The 15,048-nt window shown below is 42.7% G+C and overlaps 2 protein-coding genes across 2 annotated transcripts in view; one reads left to right on the plus strand and one right to left on the minus strand.

The window, feature by feature from the left end:
• Positions 1–10,130, plus strand: part of elavl2 (ELAV like neuron-specific RNA binding protein 2) — a 51,961-nt gene extending 41,831 nt beyond the window's left edge. Inside the window, exon 6 of the mRNA XM_062383847.1 lies at positions 9,715–10,130. Coding sequence (XP_062239831.1) covers positions 9,715–9,752 — 38 coding nt within the window. The 3' untranslated portion in view covers positions 9,753–10,130. The remainder of the gene's footprint in view (positions 1–9,714) is intronic.
• Positions 10,131–12,689: 2,559 nt separating this feature from the next.
• Positions 12,690–15,048, minus strand: part of LOC133949828 (glucosidase 2 subunit beta-like) — a 107,315-nt gene continuing 104,956 nt past the window's right edge. Inside the window, exon 15 of the mRNA XM_062383839.1 lies at positions 12,690–13,396. Within this exon, the coding sequence (XP_062239823.1) occupies positions 13,259–13,396 (138 nt within the window). The 3' untranslated portion in view covers positions 12,690–13,258. The remainder of the gene's footprint in view (positions 13,397–15,048) is intronic.

A 15,048-nucleotide genomic window follows, 5' to 3' on the forward strand; every position in this document is an offset into this window, starting at 1 on the left:
GCATACAAACCTATGACTTTTTACCTCATGAGGTCTTCTAGGGATCTCAAGATCAAGAGAACACATCATAAGCAACAAGTATCTATAAACTTAGAAAACATTGCATTTTTAGTACAGAAAGACTTGGTGGCGTCACATGTCTTCAAACATCTGTGCCTTTATTTTGGGGGAATTTATTTTACCTTTACCTGTGTACTACAAATGCCAGCATTACAGACTGTCTAAAATAACAGACAATATCACTCAAAGTAAATAATTATGACCTGGAGACCTAATATTACTGAATAAATCACTTAAAGAAGGAAAGATCATGCAAAATAGTATATTCTGTCATAAACAAGTGCCATAGTAAAGTAAGCAGCATATTTGCTGTTCTATGCACATTTGTTAATTGAGTGTTTGTCCTCTACCGATTATTGTGTGTCCACCGATGATATGTTTTAGATGAAAAGGACTTTAAACTGATCGGGATGGAGTGGATGATTAGTGGCCTTCTACTTGACTTTTATAAGGTCCCTTTAATGGTCTGGTGTCATGGTTAATTCACAGGTAAATTCACAAGTGCCTTCTCTCTGTTAGAGTCTCTACCATTAAGCATCCCCTGGAATTATTATTTTTAATAAGCGGTTGCGAAAGGGTTGGAGAGGATCGGCCTATTTTGGAGGGAAAGTCATCCCTTGCAGTGGATTGTGCACAAATACAATAACAAAGCTTAAAAGAGTGACATGAAGTTAAAGTAGCTTTTTGAACTGCCCTGAAATTTGTAAAATATTGAAGATCAAGGGAAATACGACGTTTTTAATGCCCTCCTCTGACTGATGTAGCTTACACAGTGTAAAATACAGTGTTGAATGCTTCTCTTTTGCATCATATATCTATTTGTCAGAGATTAATGAATCCTGCTCAGCAAAGGACGAACACGTCCACGGTCAAACATGCTCAGTTATTGGATTTAAGTTCTTACATCACAAATTGTTGGAGCTTGGCTTCCTCCAGCCCCGTCAGATCGACACTGGCTTCCGTCAACAAGACACCCTCTATCTTCCCTAACGACGGCTCCCTATGAGGCCTTGGCACCTCTGTTCCATAATGAGGCAGTGAAGAAAAGGGGTGCAGATTAGAATAACAGCCTTAACTAATCCATAACAGACCGATGAGGTGCCATGTTCGGGGAAACCGTGTCATTCTCATTTTGCAGTGCCATGGCAAAATCTCTCCTCTCTTGCAACCCCCCACGCAAAATCAAGCCCCAAGAATAGCTGCTGTGGCAAGCCGCCGGCACAAGGATGGCAATCAACAAACATTGCTTCTTCCCCTGTCTCTCTCGCTCTTCTTTTTCTCGGCTCCCGCCAATAGTCTGAGGAGAACAGACAGGAAATCCATGTCTCTGACTGTTGCCTTTGGAAATCAAAGATGAGTTTGAGCTTGGAGGGAACTACAGAGGACTCTAACCTCATCTTAGGGACAGGCCAGTCAGTGATTGCTATCGACACATTTTGCTTTTAAGTGATGGTTATAGGCCTTATGGAGATGGGCAAATAAGGCTTTTTTGGATCAGCAAGGCTGTCTTTCCAATACATTTTGACAATTGGTTAATTTGTCAAAGCTCTCCATCTTCACTAGGGCCCCCTGCTGGTCAAAAATATACACAGCAGGGGGAGTTAATATCTATTTATCATTAGAGCTGCAGTTGGTAGGATTTCGAAACTAGAGGAGAGAGAGAGTCTGGGGAGCTTCCAGACCTCACCTCCCCTTCTCGCTGAGCTCTACTCTCACGTGCAGGGTCGTAAAACAACACAAACAATGCCGCATTTCACAACAACATTGTCAGGAGTTTCGCAAATGCAAAAACACAAAGCTAACTACCAGTAACAATTATCTAAAACAATTTGGTTAGCCGGACTGCATGATCATGTATACGAGGGAACTGTGGTTCCACGTGAGCTGGCTAAGGCTTCCTGCCTGTACACCAGACATGTGGCTAAAACAACAAGCAGACTCAATATCAATAGCAGAATCAATATCTGGCCAAACACCAAACGTCTACACAGGCACTTCACAACGTTAAAATCTAAAATTTCTCATCAGAGATCAGCTCACGTTAGCCTGATTGTATCATCCCAGAGATGACGTTGGAACATTCTTATGAGATTGTAACACCCCCCTACATCATTTGTCGGGGGGTGTGCCTACTAGTCTAAAGGGCCAGTTTCCGTGTGGTTGTGTTTATGATGTGTCCACATATTTACATGATGCGAGTTATGCATGTGCCATGTTTACATGTGTGCTAGGCGGAAGACAAAGTAGCTGCTGGCTGCGTTGCTCGTGTCTGTTCTGGTGTTATAAGGGCTGATTTAAAGTTGACCAGTTTCCTCCAGCAACCCTCATTTCCTCCAGCCAGTGGAGATTAGATCTCTTCACAATATTTACCCAGGGAATAATGATGTTTGATTTGACTCTCTTCTGGGTGTGTCTCTGTGAGGGCTATTTTCGCCCACTGCTGCCAATGAGAGAGAAAACAGACAGAAGGGACCTCCACGGAGGGAAACAAACACCACAGATCATTGTTTATGGATGATGCTTCGCTGGGAGTGTTTCTGTGCTTGGCCTTGACAATGTAGACCTGCTGTGCTGCACTATCTTTTAGCTTATTGTATTTTGCTTTAATGCTCCTGACTAGCTATAGCTGTTTTAATAATCACAATATTGTTATTGCAATTATTAAACATCACTCGTGATCATGTATACGAGGGCAAATATTGCTTTTAGATGAAAAACAAGGCAAAAAAAAAAAACAGATTAAAAACTAGCTTTTCTAACACAACACAAATAAAACTGTTAATTCTGATTGGAAGTTATTGCATCTATTCAAACCCAGAGGATTTCTGAAGCCTGACTATATGACTATAGTCAAGCTTCAGAAATCCTCTGGGATTGTGGGCTGCATTCATCCACTGTGAGTTTCTTTAGCAGCTCAGCTCAAATGCTGCTGACAGAAACACACTCTGGTATTTACCTCATTACAATCTGCACTCCCTCTGAGGAGCAGAGTCATTTGCATGGCTGCTTGTCAAGCTATGTTAATATTGACAAAGATTTGCACCCGTTTTAATCGTGCCATGCAAAAGGTGTACAAAGTTGTTTATGACTGCTCCACCACTGAAGCAATAGGCACATAGCGTACTGCAGTGCACATTAAAAAAGATTGCACTTTGTTCGGAGCAGCGATTGCAAATCACAGACATCAGAGCAGTGGAGGGAAAATAGATGGCTGCGATGGCAGTTTGAGTCTAACAAAAATGCATTTACATATTAAACCACGCAGCAGCATGTGGAGCGAGGCAGTGTTTGAATTGCATGCTCCAGCCTGACTTCCCTCAGTGTAAGGAGCAGCAGGGGCCCCGCTGCTGTGACTGCAGTACCGTAAATTTGAAGTTGTTTACGGATGCTGCCATCTTGGTGCACTCTGGGAGGGAAACTTGGAGCGGGGCCATTTACTGGCAGCTTGATGAGAGTGCAGTGAAGCGAGTTAATTAATACAACATCCCTGGGCCCACAGGCTAGGCTGCAAAGCTAACCCAGGAGGGAGGAAGAGATGGAGAGAGGAACACGGAGAAAAGGGACAGCAGGAATTAAGGCTATATACACAGAGAGGATAAATAAGGCTACAAGCACCTGCTAACAAAACACAATGGAAGCCATCTTGATCAAATCCAACAATCAGATGGATGACATGATTCATTCGGTCAGGCTGACACCACAACTGACCAAAAGACGCCACACACAACATCTCACTACCACGGCTCCAATTTGCAAGATGGCTGCAATCATATATGACGTGGTGTCCATCTTGGACACCTAGTCAAGCTTGTGAGCTTGTGAGCTAACAACCAACAAAAGCGCCACACAACCACACAATTTATAAGATTCATCTGTCTGGTTCAAGCTCGCCCAAAGAAAAAAGTCATGGTGAGATTGTTTAATCAGGACGTCGTGAGGCATCTAAACTGCTGTTGATTGGTTCCGACCACAACAAACTTCACTATGTTTTATGCAATGTCACATCTAGAATCTTAAATTCAGCCAATACAGGACAATATATTCAATATTCAATATATTCTTCAAACAAGAAAGTTTGAAGAATACTTTAGGTTTAGCTGCTTTACACTCAATTAAATTTGCATCTAATTTCACTGAAGGTGGAGTGAGAAGATTCAAAGCAGATGAAAGCTCCAGTAAGAGAGCTGTGTTGGGATGGGTCGAACATGTAAAAAGTATCATGTTCGACCCATCCCAACATTCCCGAGACAAATTGATCCATTGGCCTCTGCGACCTCTTAAACAAAGCAGAACGGGAGCAACAGATTTTTGGTAAACTAACAGCACCACAGTTGCTGCTTCTCCTTAACTTTGCCTCGGTGAGAAAACTCTGTTGAGCTTCATCAAACAAGAGAAAAACTTGCCTGGAGAAAGAGGAGTCCGTAGGGACGTCCTCGCCTCCTCCTCCTCACTCTCCCTCTCTCCTACCGTATCCATTTATTTTAGCTGGAAAAAAGCAACTTGGGGACCAAGGTTGTCAAACAACACTTTTTTTTTGTTCCCCAGCTGAGGTGGAGGAAAAAACAGCTATAAACAATCTGCAAACTCAGCTTTCCAAGACATTGTTATACATAACTCAATGCATGTAGAGGGAAGAACGTACTAAAGAACAGCTCGTCCTGATAAAAATGAAAGATAACAATTGTATCTTTCATTTTTCAATAATAAGCTCCCTCATTCATTGACAACGTTTATCGCGTTGGCGCATCAGCCAAATGACGGCAGCAAAATACAGTAAATAGCATGCCTGCCAGTAGACACAAAAGAGATAGGGGCTATTAATACCCTGAATAAATCCCCCTAATCAGGAAGTGAGAGAAGCACGAGTTGTGTTGATATAGGAAGCTGGTGGCTGAATCCCATTTTAAATGCTTTCGCCAGCTTTTTCTTTTGGTTAGTGTTTAGAATTCACTTGATAATTACCATATTAAAATGCATGTAGGAGTCTGTGCAGTTGTGGTGGGAAAAGATAAGGCTGCTAGAGCAGGGATGGGAGAAAAAAAGTCCACCGGAGGCCTATCAGTCAGTTCTGAATTGCTTTATAATTACTGAGATGCACAGACATAATTTCCGACTAAAAATAATGCAAAGTTTCATTTCCCTCCCCTGCTTTAATACTGTTGTGTGGGTGGAAACTCTCCCCTACTTCCTCTCTCTCTCCCTTTCTCCCGAATGCATTAACTTAACCTCTTCCTGTATTAGTCGTGTGGTTCCATGTTAAGCACAGTGTAGCCTAGTTTCTGCACAGCGTGAATTCTGCTGCCTCCCGGTTTTAGGAGAAGAATCCAAACTCTGACACATTGGGGTTGTCTTCATGAATATGTCATACTGACTCGCTAAAGTTCTTTTAACTTGTTGGGAGTTTTATTTGCATGGATTTCTCATAAGTTTTAATCTTTTGTGTGCTGACACAATTTAGGCACTCACCGTTTCCCATATTGAACAGTAGGCATCGCTTGGCCTGAATTAGACTAAACCTGGTGACTGCTGACAGTTTCCTGGACTGTATGATGGAGGTTTGCGTATTAGAGTTTAGGAGATTTTTGAAGTTTTAGGCCAAAGTAGTTCAAGTAAAGGTGGGTCTTTCTCTATCTTTAGCAAACGTCAATGTTGACTGGAGCAGAACGAAATTAAACTGAGCCAACACAGAGAAGTCTAAGAATGGCAATCCCACCCTCCCTACGATTTCGTTTTTAGGGGGTTATTTCCTCGATGTTTCAAAGGGGAACTACACTTGTTTTTAACATACAAATAATTTTATTCGCCACAGAGAGAACCACTCAAACAGGAAGAAATGTTGCATTTTGTATAATGTGCATCCAATGCGGAAAATAACTCTAGTGAGGTCATATTGATTTCATCATGAAACAAAAGATTTATAAGAAAAAGGCTGAGTTACAGATGGGGATGTGGAGCAGGCTGGGGGGGTCTAGTGAAAGATGTTATCAAGTTGCACTATGGGAAATAAAGGATTTGCACAGGGGACTAGAAGACTAATCCTGCTGCTTTGACCATTTTCTTTTCTTTAGCCACACTAGCAGAGCGACTTAAAGCATATTAGTGGTGGTCCCGACTGAAATATCACCACCAGTTGCACACATTGTCATTGACCTTCTCTAATCAAAGACTTTTTCTCCTGCATAGGAATTGTTTCTAGTTATTTTATGAAACATCTTGAAAGTCTACCTAAATGGTTGTGATCTGACGATGTAAAATTCAATTCACATCAGCCTCAGGTGTCACTAGTGTTAAATGCTAATTAAGTTATAGTAACTAATTGCTGGAGATTCCATTAAAGGTTGACAGTGATTGTACAGCTCCCCGTTAATGTCCTATTCATGATTAAAATTGAAAATAGGGTATGAAAAAAAAGAAAAACAACTAAAATATCAACATGACGTTGGCATGACAGCCAGCAATCATGATGTCATTATGTAGACAAAGGGTGTCTATAATCACTGTAAACACCAGAATGTGGGAAAATACAACTAATCTTCAGGGGGCATCTCGTCCACACACATAGCCGAAGAAAGGACAAAAAAGCAACGACGTGGAAAACGAAAGGTTGCAGGAGTGGGTGAGTGACGACCAGCAGCTTCTCCTATGATGAAATATTGATGCCGCTGACTTTGATTCTGCAATAGGTACTTTTGATCCAGATCTGTCGCGGCAGAAGAGACGCCCCTCCCCCCCCACCCCCCACACTTCCATTTTCTACCTCAGGTGTATCTCTGGTCCTCTCGCTTTCGAAAAATGCCATCCTCCCTCAACCAGCTTTGATCAAACGTGTAGACTTTCAAGAAGAACTTATAGACATCAATGATGTGTGTATACAGGCAGGCGTACACTCCAGGTCCTATAACTCAATGTGTTGCAGCGGCTGCTGGATGAGAGACCCTGTGGACGGGTCTCCACAGTTAGTCAGTTATTGACTTTTATTTATCGCGACTGCCGCTGCTGCAATTGACGATCGAATCAACACAGTTTGGAAAAGTAACCGCTGACTGCTTTGCTTTTCTGAGCTGCAATCGTGTCTCCTCCCCCCCACCCCCCTCCCCGCTCAGCGCTGATCTGAAATTTAAATCTCATTCTTCCAAAAAAAGCCAGGAAAAGCTAGCACTCCATTATTTAAAGAGACAGATTTCATTCACAAAATCTCAGGGCACTGTTCAATCTACAAATCCTGAGACTACTCTGTCAGTGTGTTCACATCTCTTGTTCGGCTCTCTGCAGATTTGTAGATCCCCCCGATGCATCGCTGCATGATTTTCTGCCTCTTTTATTCTCTGAAAAGTGTCAAGTGCTCTCTTCTTTTGTCTGCCTGCATTCCAGCGAGTGTGTGTGGAGTGGAGAGTATGATACGTCCACTGCAGCCCTGTATACCTGGATAATGGAGCAGAGAGCCATCTGTCTGTCGGCTGGGCCATCCGTCCGCTTCCTCAAATCCTATCTGCTGATGGAAAGCTAGCAGGAAGTGAGCTGCAGCCCTTAAAACGGATGACTCCCCTACACGGCGGAGGAGCCTCTGCCCCCTTTGCCCCCTCGTCTCTCGCTGTCTTTTATTTTCCTTTCTAACACTTCTGCAGCATGCCAACAGTTTTTAGATTTCAATTCCCCAAGGATCCAATTGTTTGATCTAAATTTTGGTAATTGCAAATATCCTGGCATTTGTTTTGAAAGCTGAATCATCTCCTGGTTTTTTACTCTATTGTTTGGACTATTTATTTTTCTTCCCCAGTAACCTGTATTATGCAATACAAAAATAATGGCAGAGTCTGGCCACACGCTATCTCTGAAATGCAAAGCAGCAATGCAAACACGCAGCTTCATTAATAATTGCCATAATTGTATAAGTATGTGGAAACTGCAACACAAAATGGAGCAATGACTATTATCAGGTTGATAACCAATAATTACTTACAAACTCTGTGCTCATTAAGCTGCTCCTGTGGAGAAACTGAGCCCAATATAGCCCTCCAGAATCCCCTCCCCTCGCCCACCAGGATCCCGCTGCTCCCTGTCTCCCCCTCGTTATATCCCACTTTCTCTGCTCTCCCTTCATCCAGACTCGGCTTTTCATTCCATCGTTTATCCATGTTGTTCTGTTTAATCACGTTCTATGTCCTCACTTCAGACTCACTCTTCTTTGTCCCCTTCTCTTTCCCTTTTCTCGGCCGTCCATCCTCCAATCTGTGAGCGGTGATCACCGTAATCTTTTTCCCCTCAACACATTTTCCTGCTAAATCCCAACATCCTGTTTATTTATGTACAGGGCATGCTGCCCCTCCTCTCTCTGGGTCTTTCTCTCCATGAAAGATTAACCATCCCCTCTGCATCTCTTCTCATCTATCATCCTAATGGGGGCTACAAGAGGGAAAAAACAACAATTTGCAGAGGGAGAAACAGCCACAGAAGGGCACGGAAAGTGTTTAGATTGCCACTGTCGATCAAGTTCCAGTCTGTCACGGACTGAATTTGCGGGGCGCCGGTGCCACAGGACCAGAGCTTATATTAACAGATGAAATTGTCATCTGCGAAGGTAAACGACACACACGAGCTGTAGACTTAGAAACGCCTTCATAAAACCTGGCTGCATAGGCCTCATTCTCTCAAAGACCATAGACTGTATACAAAGACAGACGACATGCCAAAGTGTCCAGATTGCCACATGTTGCAATTTGTGGAGCGTATGTATCAGCGGTACCTCGCTATCGTGGCTTCATCTCCGGTCGCTACTGCGCAGACTCGGTTTGTATCCGGGATATTTCGGCTTCATTTCTGGACAGAGGGAGACTTGTCGTCCATCTTTATTTACAGTCTACGGGTCTGCCACGAAATGGTAAATAATCTGCAAGTAGAGAACAACAGAGATATGAGGATTAAATAGTAATCTTTCAATTACAAATATAGCCACTGTCTGCTGTCACCACTTGGTATCACCATCTGCTGCACAATATAGACTAGGCTCGTTATTTTAAAATAACGATTGTGTTTATTACTACTATAATACTTCATGCAAAAGGAAAGACAAAAAATAGGATTAAATATTCAATAATTAGAACATTTACTGCATAAACAAGGTTTCTGACCTTGTAAAACATTTAAATAGACATAATTAGCAGCTCATTTGTCATTTTGTGACCCCTTTATGTTGCTAAAGTTGTTAATTGGAGCAGGAACGTTAACAACTTTGATTATTTTTACTCTCTGAACAAACTAAATCCCTCTTGCGAACACTTCTACAAAGATGTGACATTATCAGGTTTTATGCAAATTAGCAACAGCTCCTAACACTGTTGATCTGCATCATATCCCTGCTGGTTAATTTCAATTTGCAACCACTGTTCCTTTTTGTCAGTGCACTTTGTCTTTGTTTGATATACGCTGTCATAACGCGGCTTGGTCCCCTTGACATTTGAAACCATTTCACACTTTTAAAGCAATCCACGTGCACTTTGAGCAGAGATAATTTGGCCTCTTTCGAGCCAGAAGCTGACATTAAAACTGATATGACTCCTGTGACAGTGTTGGTAATTGTCCTAAAATTGAATAATCCCTGTGTATTATGTTTGATTTTCTGTGTCATTTACGGGGAATTTAAAAATGTCTTCCCAGGCCCTGACCCTCCTCTCGCTCATCCTCCTGCACTGTAAGTGGAAGCAGCCCGACTGCGGGAGGCCCCTGGTAAGCACATGCTATCACAGCTCGGCCTTCCAGCCTCCAACCGCGACACGCTGACGCTCATCCACTCCACAGGGGAAGTGTTGAGCCTCGCTCGCCGACGTGAGAGCACAAACACAGAAACATTCACCCTCCGCTACGATAGGCAGTGCTGCTTATACCAAACCTCCCACCCTCCCTCTCCCAGTTTCACATCTCTCTCTCTTTCCCTGCTCCTCCCTCAGCTGGTTTCTACTCGGTTGGTTTGTGTCTCTCCTCCTCTCAGAGCGCCAGTTCTCCCTCCAGCATCGTCCTGGTCTCTGTCACTTCTGTTGCTGTTTATTTCTCTATCTGTGTATCATTCTCCCCCGTCCCTATCCCATCCTGTCAATATTAGTCTTTGTTCATCTGCACCTCTAATCCTCTCACTCCTCTTTGAACCTATATGGTGTATCTGCAAACTCTCCTACTGAGAAAACTGTGTTAAGGCATCTGCTAGTTATTTTTAGACACTGGGGAATGGTAGTACATCATATCACAGTTTCTTTTGTGTGTACCATTGTATTATGTAATATTAAAAAGGGACCCCAATGAAAGCTTTAGATTCTCAACAATGGATTAAATAACAACATACTCTGGAGAAACTGATCATCATAACTTTGAAACTGTACATAAATGCAGTGCTTGATGTACTTCAGTCCCAGGAACCAAGCGCTTTTTAATTGTGTTTTCTCCAAATACATAAATAAGTAAATAAAATAAGATTGTATGCTGGCGGCTGACAGTGGAGCGTCAGTATCGTGACTGAATAGATTGCAGTAAGTGTGGACGTGAGGGAGACGGATGTGACTGTCGCACGCCGACTCAACGCGAGCGCCCCTTTTTTCCCTCTCAGCCCTGAGGGTAATACTGGCCTCCCTTCAAAGGAGGAAGCTTAAAAACAATCTCTAAAAGAGTGAAAGCGGCACTGGGATGTGGTGGGCGTCAGTCAACCAGTCAGTCAGTGAGTTGTTGAGGGCCCTGCTGTCTCCCACTCCATAGAACAGGTGGCCTGAACTAGTTTCTACAAAGCTGAGTCGGAGATTTAACACAATATAAAGCCTCTGGGCCCTTTAAGCAATTTGGAGTCAACACACAAATACGCCCACGCTCGACTGGAAAGACTTTCCATCCCTGCCCCTTCATGTGCAAATGTGCTGAATGGAGGTGTGTAAGTATGTGCTAGTTTGTGAGTGTCTGTGTGTGCTCAGCATGTGCTCAGCTTCCCTCCTGAATCCCTCCCACAACTCCCTCCTTCCCTTTTCGGATCTGAAGCAGCACATACGTGGTCAGTCGGTTCAAAAGCCCTGGATAAAAACTCTAAGTATGTTTTGTTTCCTCCCTAACTGTCCATTCAAATTGCAGTCTTCCGATGTTGTTAGCGCACTGTGCGTGGAGCAGCCCACAGTAATCTAACACATTATGATCGTTGAGTAGACAGAGGAGCTGCAGAGTCTTTCATCGTGGGCGCAGGTTTTATCTGAGGAAAAGTTCTTTAAGAGACACCATCACATGCCGTCCATATGGCAGTGATGCAATTCCAAGTTTTTTTTTCCAGATGTTACCTTCTGCAATATTAGACAGAGAGTTGCTGTCTGTGGGATTGGCAGCATTTCCTGCTGCTGCTGTGCATTCTTAGTGTTTTTTATGCTGACACAAGCTTTGGCATCTGTTGCGTATTTAAAACGTGGAATGAAGAAGAGATTAAAAATGTAGAGCTATATTGTGTGGATTCCTTGAGACGGCGGTGCATCAGAATGGATTATATCCCTAGAAAAACTGTTTTTGTTTTGCCTGTTTGGCTGATCGATCTGAGCGTTTGTCTTCGCAGAAGCAAAGTAAACATGATAATTAAACCTTGTGTTGTCCGATTTAGCTGCAAAAACAAATCTTGAAAAAATAAACATTTTAGCTAAAAGAACAACAACTAGTATAGACTGTGCATTTTGAGTTTAGTTTTCAACAAGTTTCAGTCGAAATGCCTTATGTCTGACTTGATTGACACCTTCAGCAAACCTCATTTTTATCTAGAAAACTGAAGGTGAAAGCAAATAGAGTGTGTGTATGGGCGCTGAAGCCAGATAAATAAAAAGCACGAGGCCCGAGGCTATCGCATTGCTAGCAGGCAAAAAGCCACTCGGCTGCCCCAGCAGGGTAGGAATATATCAGGCAGCCTATTGGATACCTGACAACTGATTTAGCTGCCGCTTAATGAGCAGAGGACAGAGCCTCAGAAACCCCACAGTCTATTACATAACAACATCACGGTACAAGGCAGACTTCTTACGCTGGGAGAATTGTGTGAAATCATGAGAAGTTATACTCAGTAAACAACCCGTCACTAATAATAGCTGAAGGTAGATAAATAAGAGTAAATACAGTGAAACAATATGTGCGACATAAAGCTGTTGTGTACACATTTGTGCAGAAACATGATAACTATATACAGTGCTAATTGTGATCATTCCACAAAGGGGAATATTATGCTTAAGGAAAATAACTCATTTTATGTTGTTTCTATTGTCAACACATTTGATAAAAACGCTAACAATGAACAAAGTGTGTGTGTTTGTCTCTCAATAAGTTACAACTTACTTTGTTTGTAGCACTGCCTGGAGTCCAGGTTCAAGTTGAAGACCTACACCTTAAAAAAAACAGGCCACAAATAACACAGGTTACATTTTAAAACTGGGCCTAATAGTTACTTAAACAGGAGTAAGTGTTGCATTTGCTGGGGACTATTTTCAGCTGCGGATTCATATACATATATATTGGTAGAGCTAGTCTCATATGTGCCTCATAATGAAGGGACATCATTTGAAATATCACATCAGCAACATCTTAAATACACGTTTGCAGCTTTGATAAAAATTAAATAAATAAAATACAAGTGAGGAGGATAATCATGGATTTATTGGCAATGTGTAAACTAGTGAATATCACTGGACTGTATTTTAAAGTAGCCACAATAATAAAGTAGAAGGTCGTAGTCGTAGTCCAATTGCTGCTTATTATGAATAAGCAGCAATTGGACACAGCATTAACATTAGTAGTAATGTCATTATACACTGGAACTGATCTACTGCAGTAGCATTTAATTCATCCAATATTGACATAGTAATCTGGTTGAGACTTACATATAAAACCCTTATGTAAAATTTACTGGTACATAATTAACACTCAGTTTCACTAACTCATTCAATAAATGCTGTTTCTAATAGGTACACATAGCAGAGTTAAAGTAGCACTGTAACAATGGAGATTAAAGTGGTCTAGGATCAGTGTTAGGAAAAATAACACTCTGACCTGAGCAAGACTTTCTTGGAAGTCTATGTTCTGGTAACAGATGTCAGAGGGGACCCTCAGGACCCCGGCCTGCCACTGCAAGCTAGGCATTTGGATGTGGGAGAGAGGGGGTGGCCAGTCGGGTGAATCTAGGCTAGGCCAGTGGAGGAACGGGTCACAGTTCACTGTGTATGCCCCGCTGTTTCAGCACCGGCTGACAGGCCACAGGAGTCTGAAAGTCCATGATGTACTGGCATTTGCTGGGCTCCTTCACCGATAGCAAGGCTGTCTCTGTTCCGCATGTCAGTGTGACCTAGAAAAGCACAAAGAGAGGAAGAAGAGCGGGGAGAAGAGCTGTTGTTCGACGGAGTCAAGAGCCACGCCGGCTTCATCTCACAAACCTATCTAAACTTTTGTGAATAAGTAGGAATCACTGCAAATGACGGGATTATGCAAAGACACTGCGCTGGAGGAGCTGGCATTTCACACATATTCAGGTCTCTCATCAAAGACAAAGTGATGGTGCTGTTCACGGAGAGTTGCACCACCGGGTGAGGATGACAGGGGAGGATGTGATTACCGCTGCCGTGTCATTTAATCTGTAACTTTTGACACCCTCTGCGAGAGATTGAAAAAAAAAAAAAATGAAAAGGGAATAACAACTTATTTTACTTCTAGGGGGTTTCCATAGCAGCCCCTGGCATCACACTGCACCCTGAACAGACAAAATCCCTCTGGTGAACAAAAGCAACTAGTGAGGTAGAGCGACGGGAACTCAGGTGTTATCGTGCTGAGTCTGGCACAACTGGTGATTTGGTCATGTCCCGTACTTTGCATTTAAAAAAGAGACAAAGAAAAATTGTTGTGTATCTTGGTATCTTGTTGCATGCAGATATCAAGGGGGCGTGTGCCGCTCGCTGAGACAAGGTGGGTTTGTTATTGGTTGTCCAGTTTTGACTTGCAGGTGCCAGAGCATTAGATTAGTGGTAGGGGGAATAATAATAATAATTAGATTATTTAAGTTTTACAAGTAAATGCATTTGATATTGTTTTTCTATTGCCTTTGTGTGAGCTTGGTCAAAAAACAACATAACAGGGTTATCTGAGCTTTGACTCTGGGACTTTAATTCCTCTGTTTCAAGTCTCCTTCCTGTAAGCAATGACCTTAGTGGCTATAATATTCCGAGTATGAATCAAAATCATACTCGGAATACAAAACCACCATATTTCATTCAGATGCCCTCCTCTGCCACAGCTAGCTCTACCTCAACCCGCTGCTCCCATGTAGCAGCCACAGACCAGCACTTTGAATTTAATTAATAACTGAAACAGTTGAGTTCACCATTCCCCATGGACTCCAGATACACTGCACACTGCTTGGATTTGGATTACCTCTATATCCACCAGTGAAACAATACATCACTGGTCCCACTAGTCAAGTATAAAGGGAGAAGTGTGTTTCAGGGCAGAAAGACGAGGTTCAGCATTTCAAATATAATGAGCGTCGACTTCTGACGAGACTTCATTTATGCCGACTGCACACGGCTAGGAGGTCGTATCAAAGGAATTCAGTTTAGTCTTTTCAAAGGGGGCCCCTGGATGGTACGAGTACATGCATTCGCAAACGACATTTATTGGACTCTGATTTGAAGAGGGGGGCCAGGCAAAGAAAATGAGATGATTAAATGTGCTACATTTTTAATTGAGCTAATTCTCGGGCTGAAAAAGAAAATATATAAATGGAAGTCACAGGGGTGACTGAAGGAGGAGGGAACCCTGGGAAGATGGAGAACAGACGAGGGGGAAGCGGAGAGAAAAAACAGAAAGCAGCATTAGCCGCAAAGATCAATGTGGACTGACAGAGAGAGAAGCAAGTCAGCTTCCATCACTCCGCTTTGGACAAAACATGTTTTTGCCAGGCTGCTGAACGCGCCATGAACATCTCCCACTGATTGACTGACTCTC

This window comes from Platichthys flesus, chromosome 24 (assembly GCF_949316205.1).
Source record: "Platichthys flesus chromosome 24, fPlaFle2.1, whole genome shotgun sequence".
In the NCBI taxonomy this organism is placed as follows: Eukaryota; Metazoa; Chordata; class Actinopteri; order Pleuronectiformes; family Pleuronectidae; genus Platichthys; species Platichthys flesus.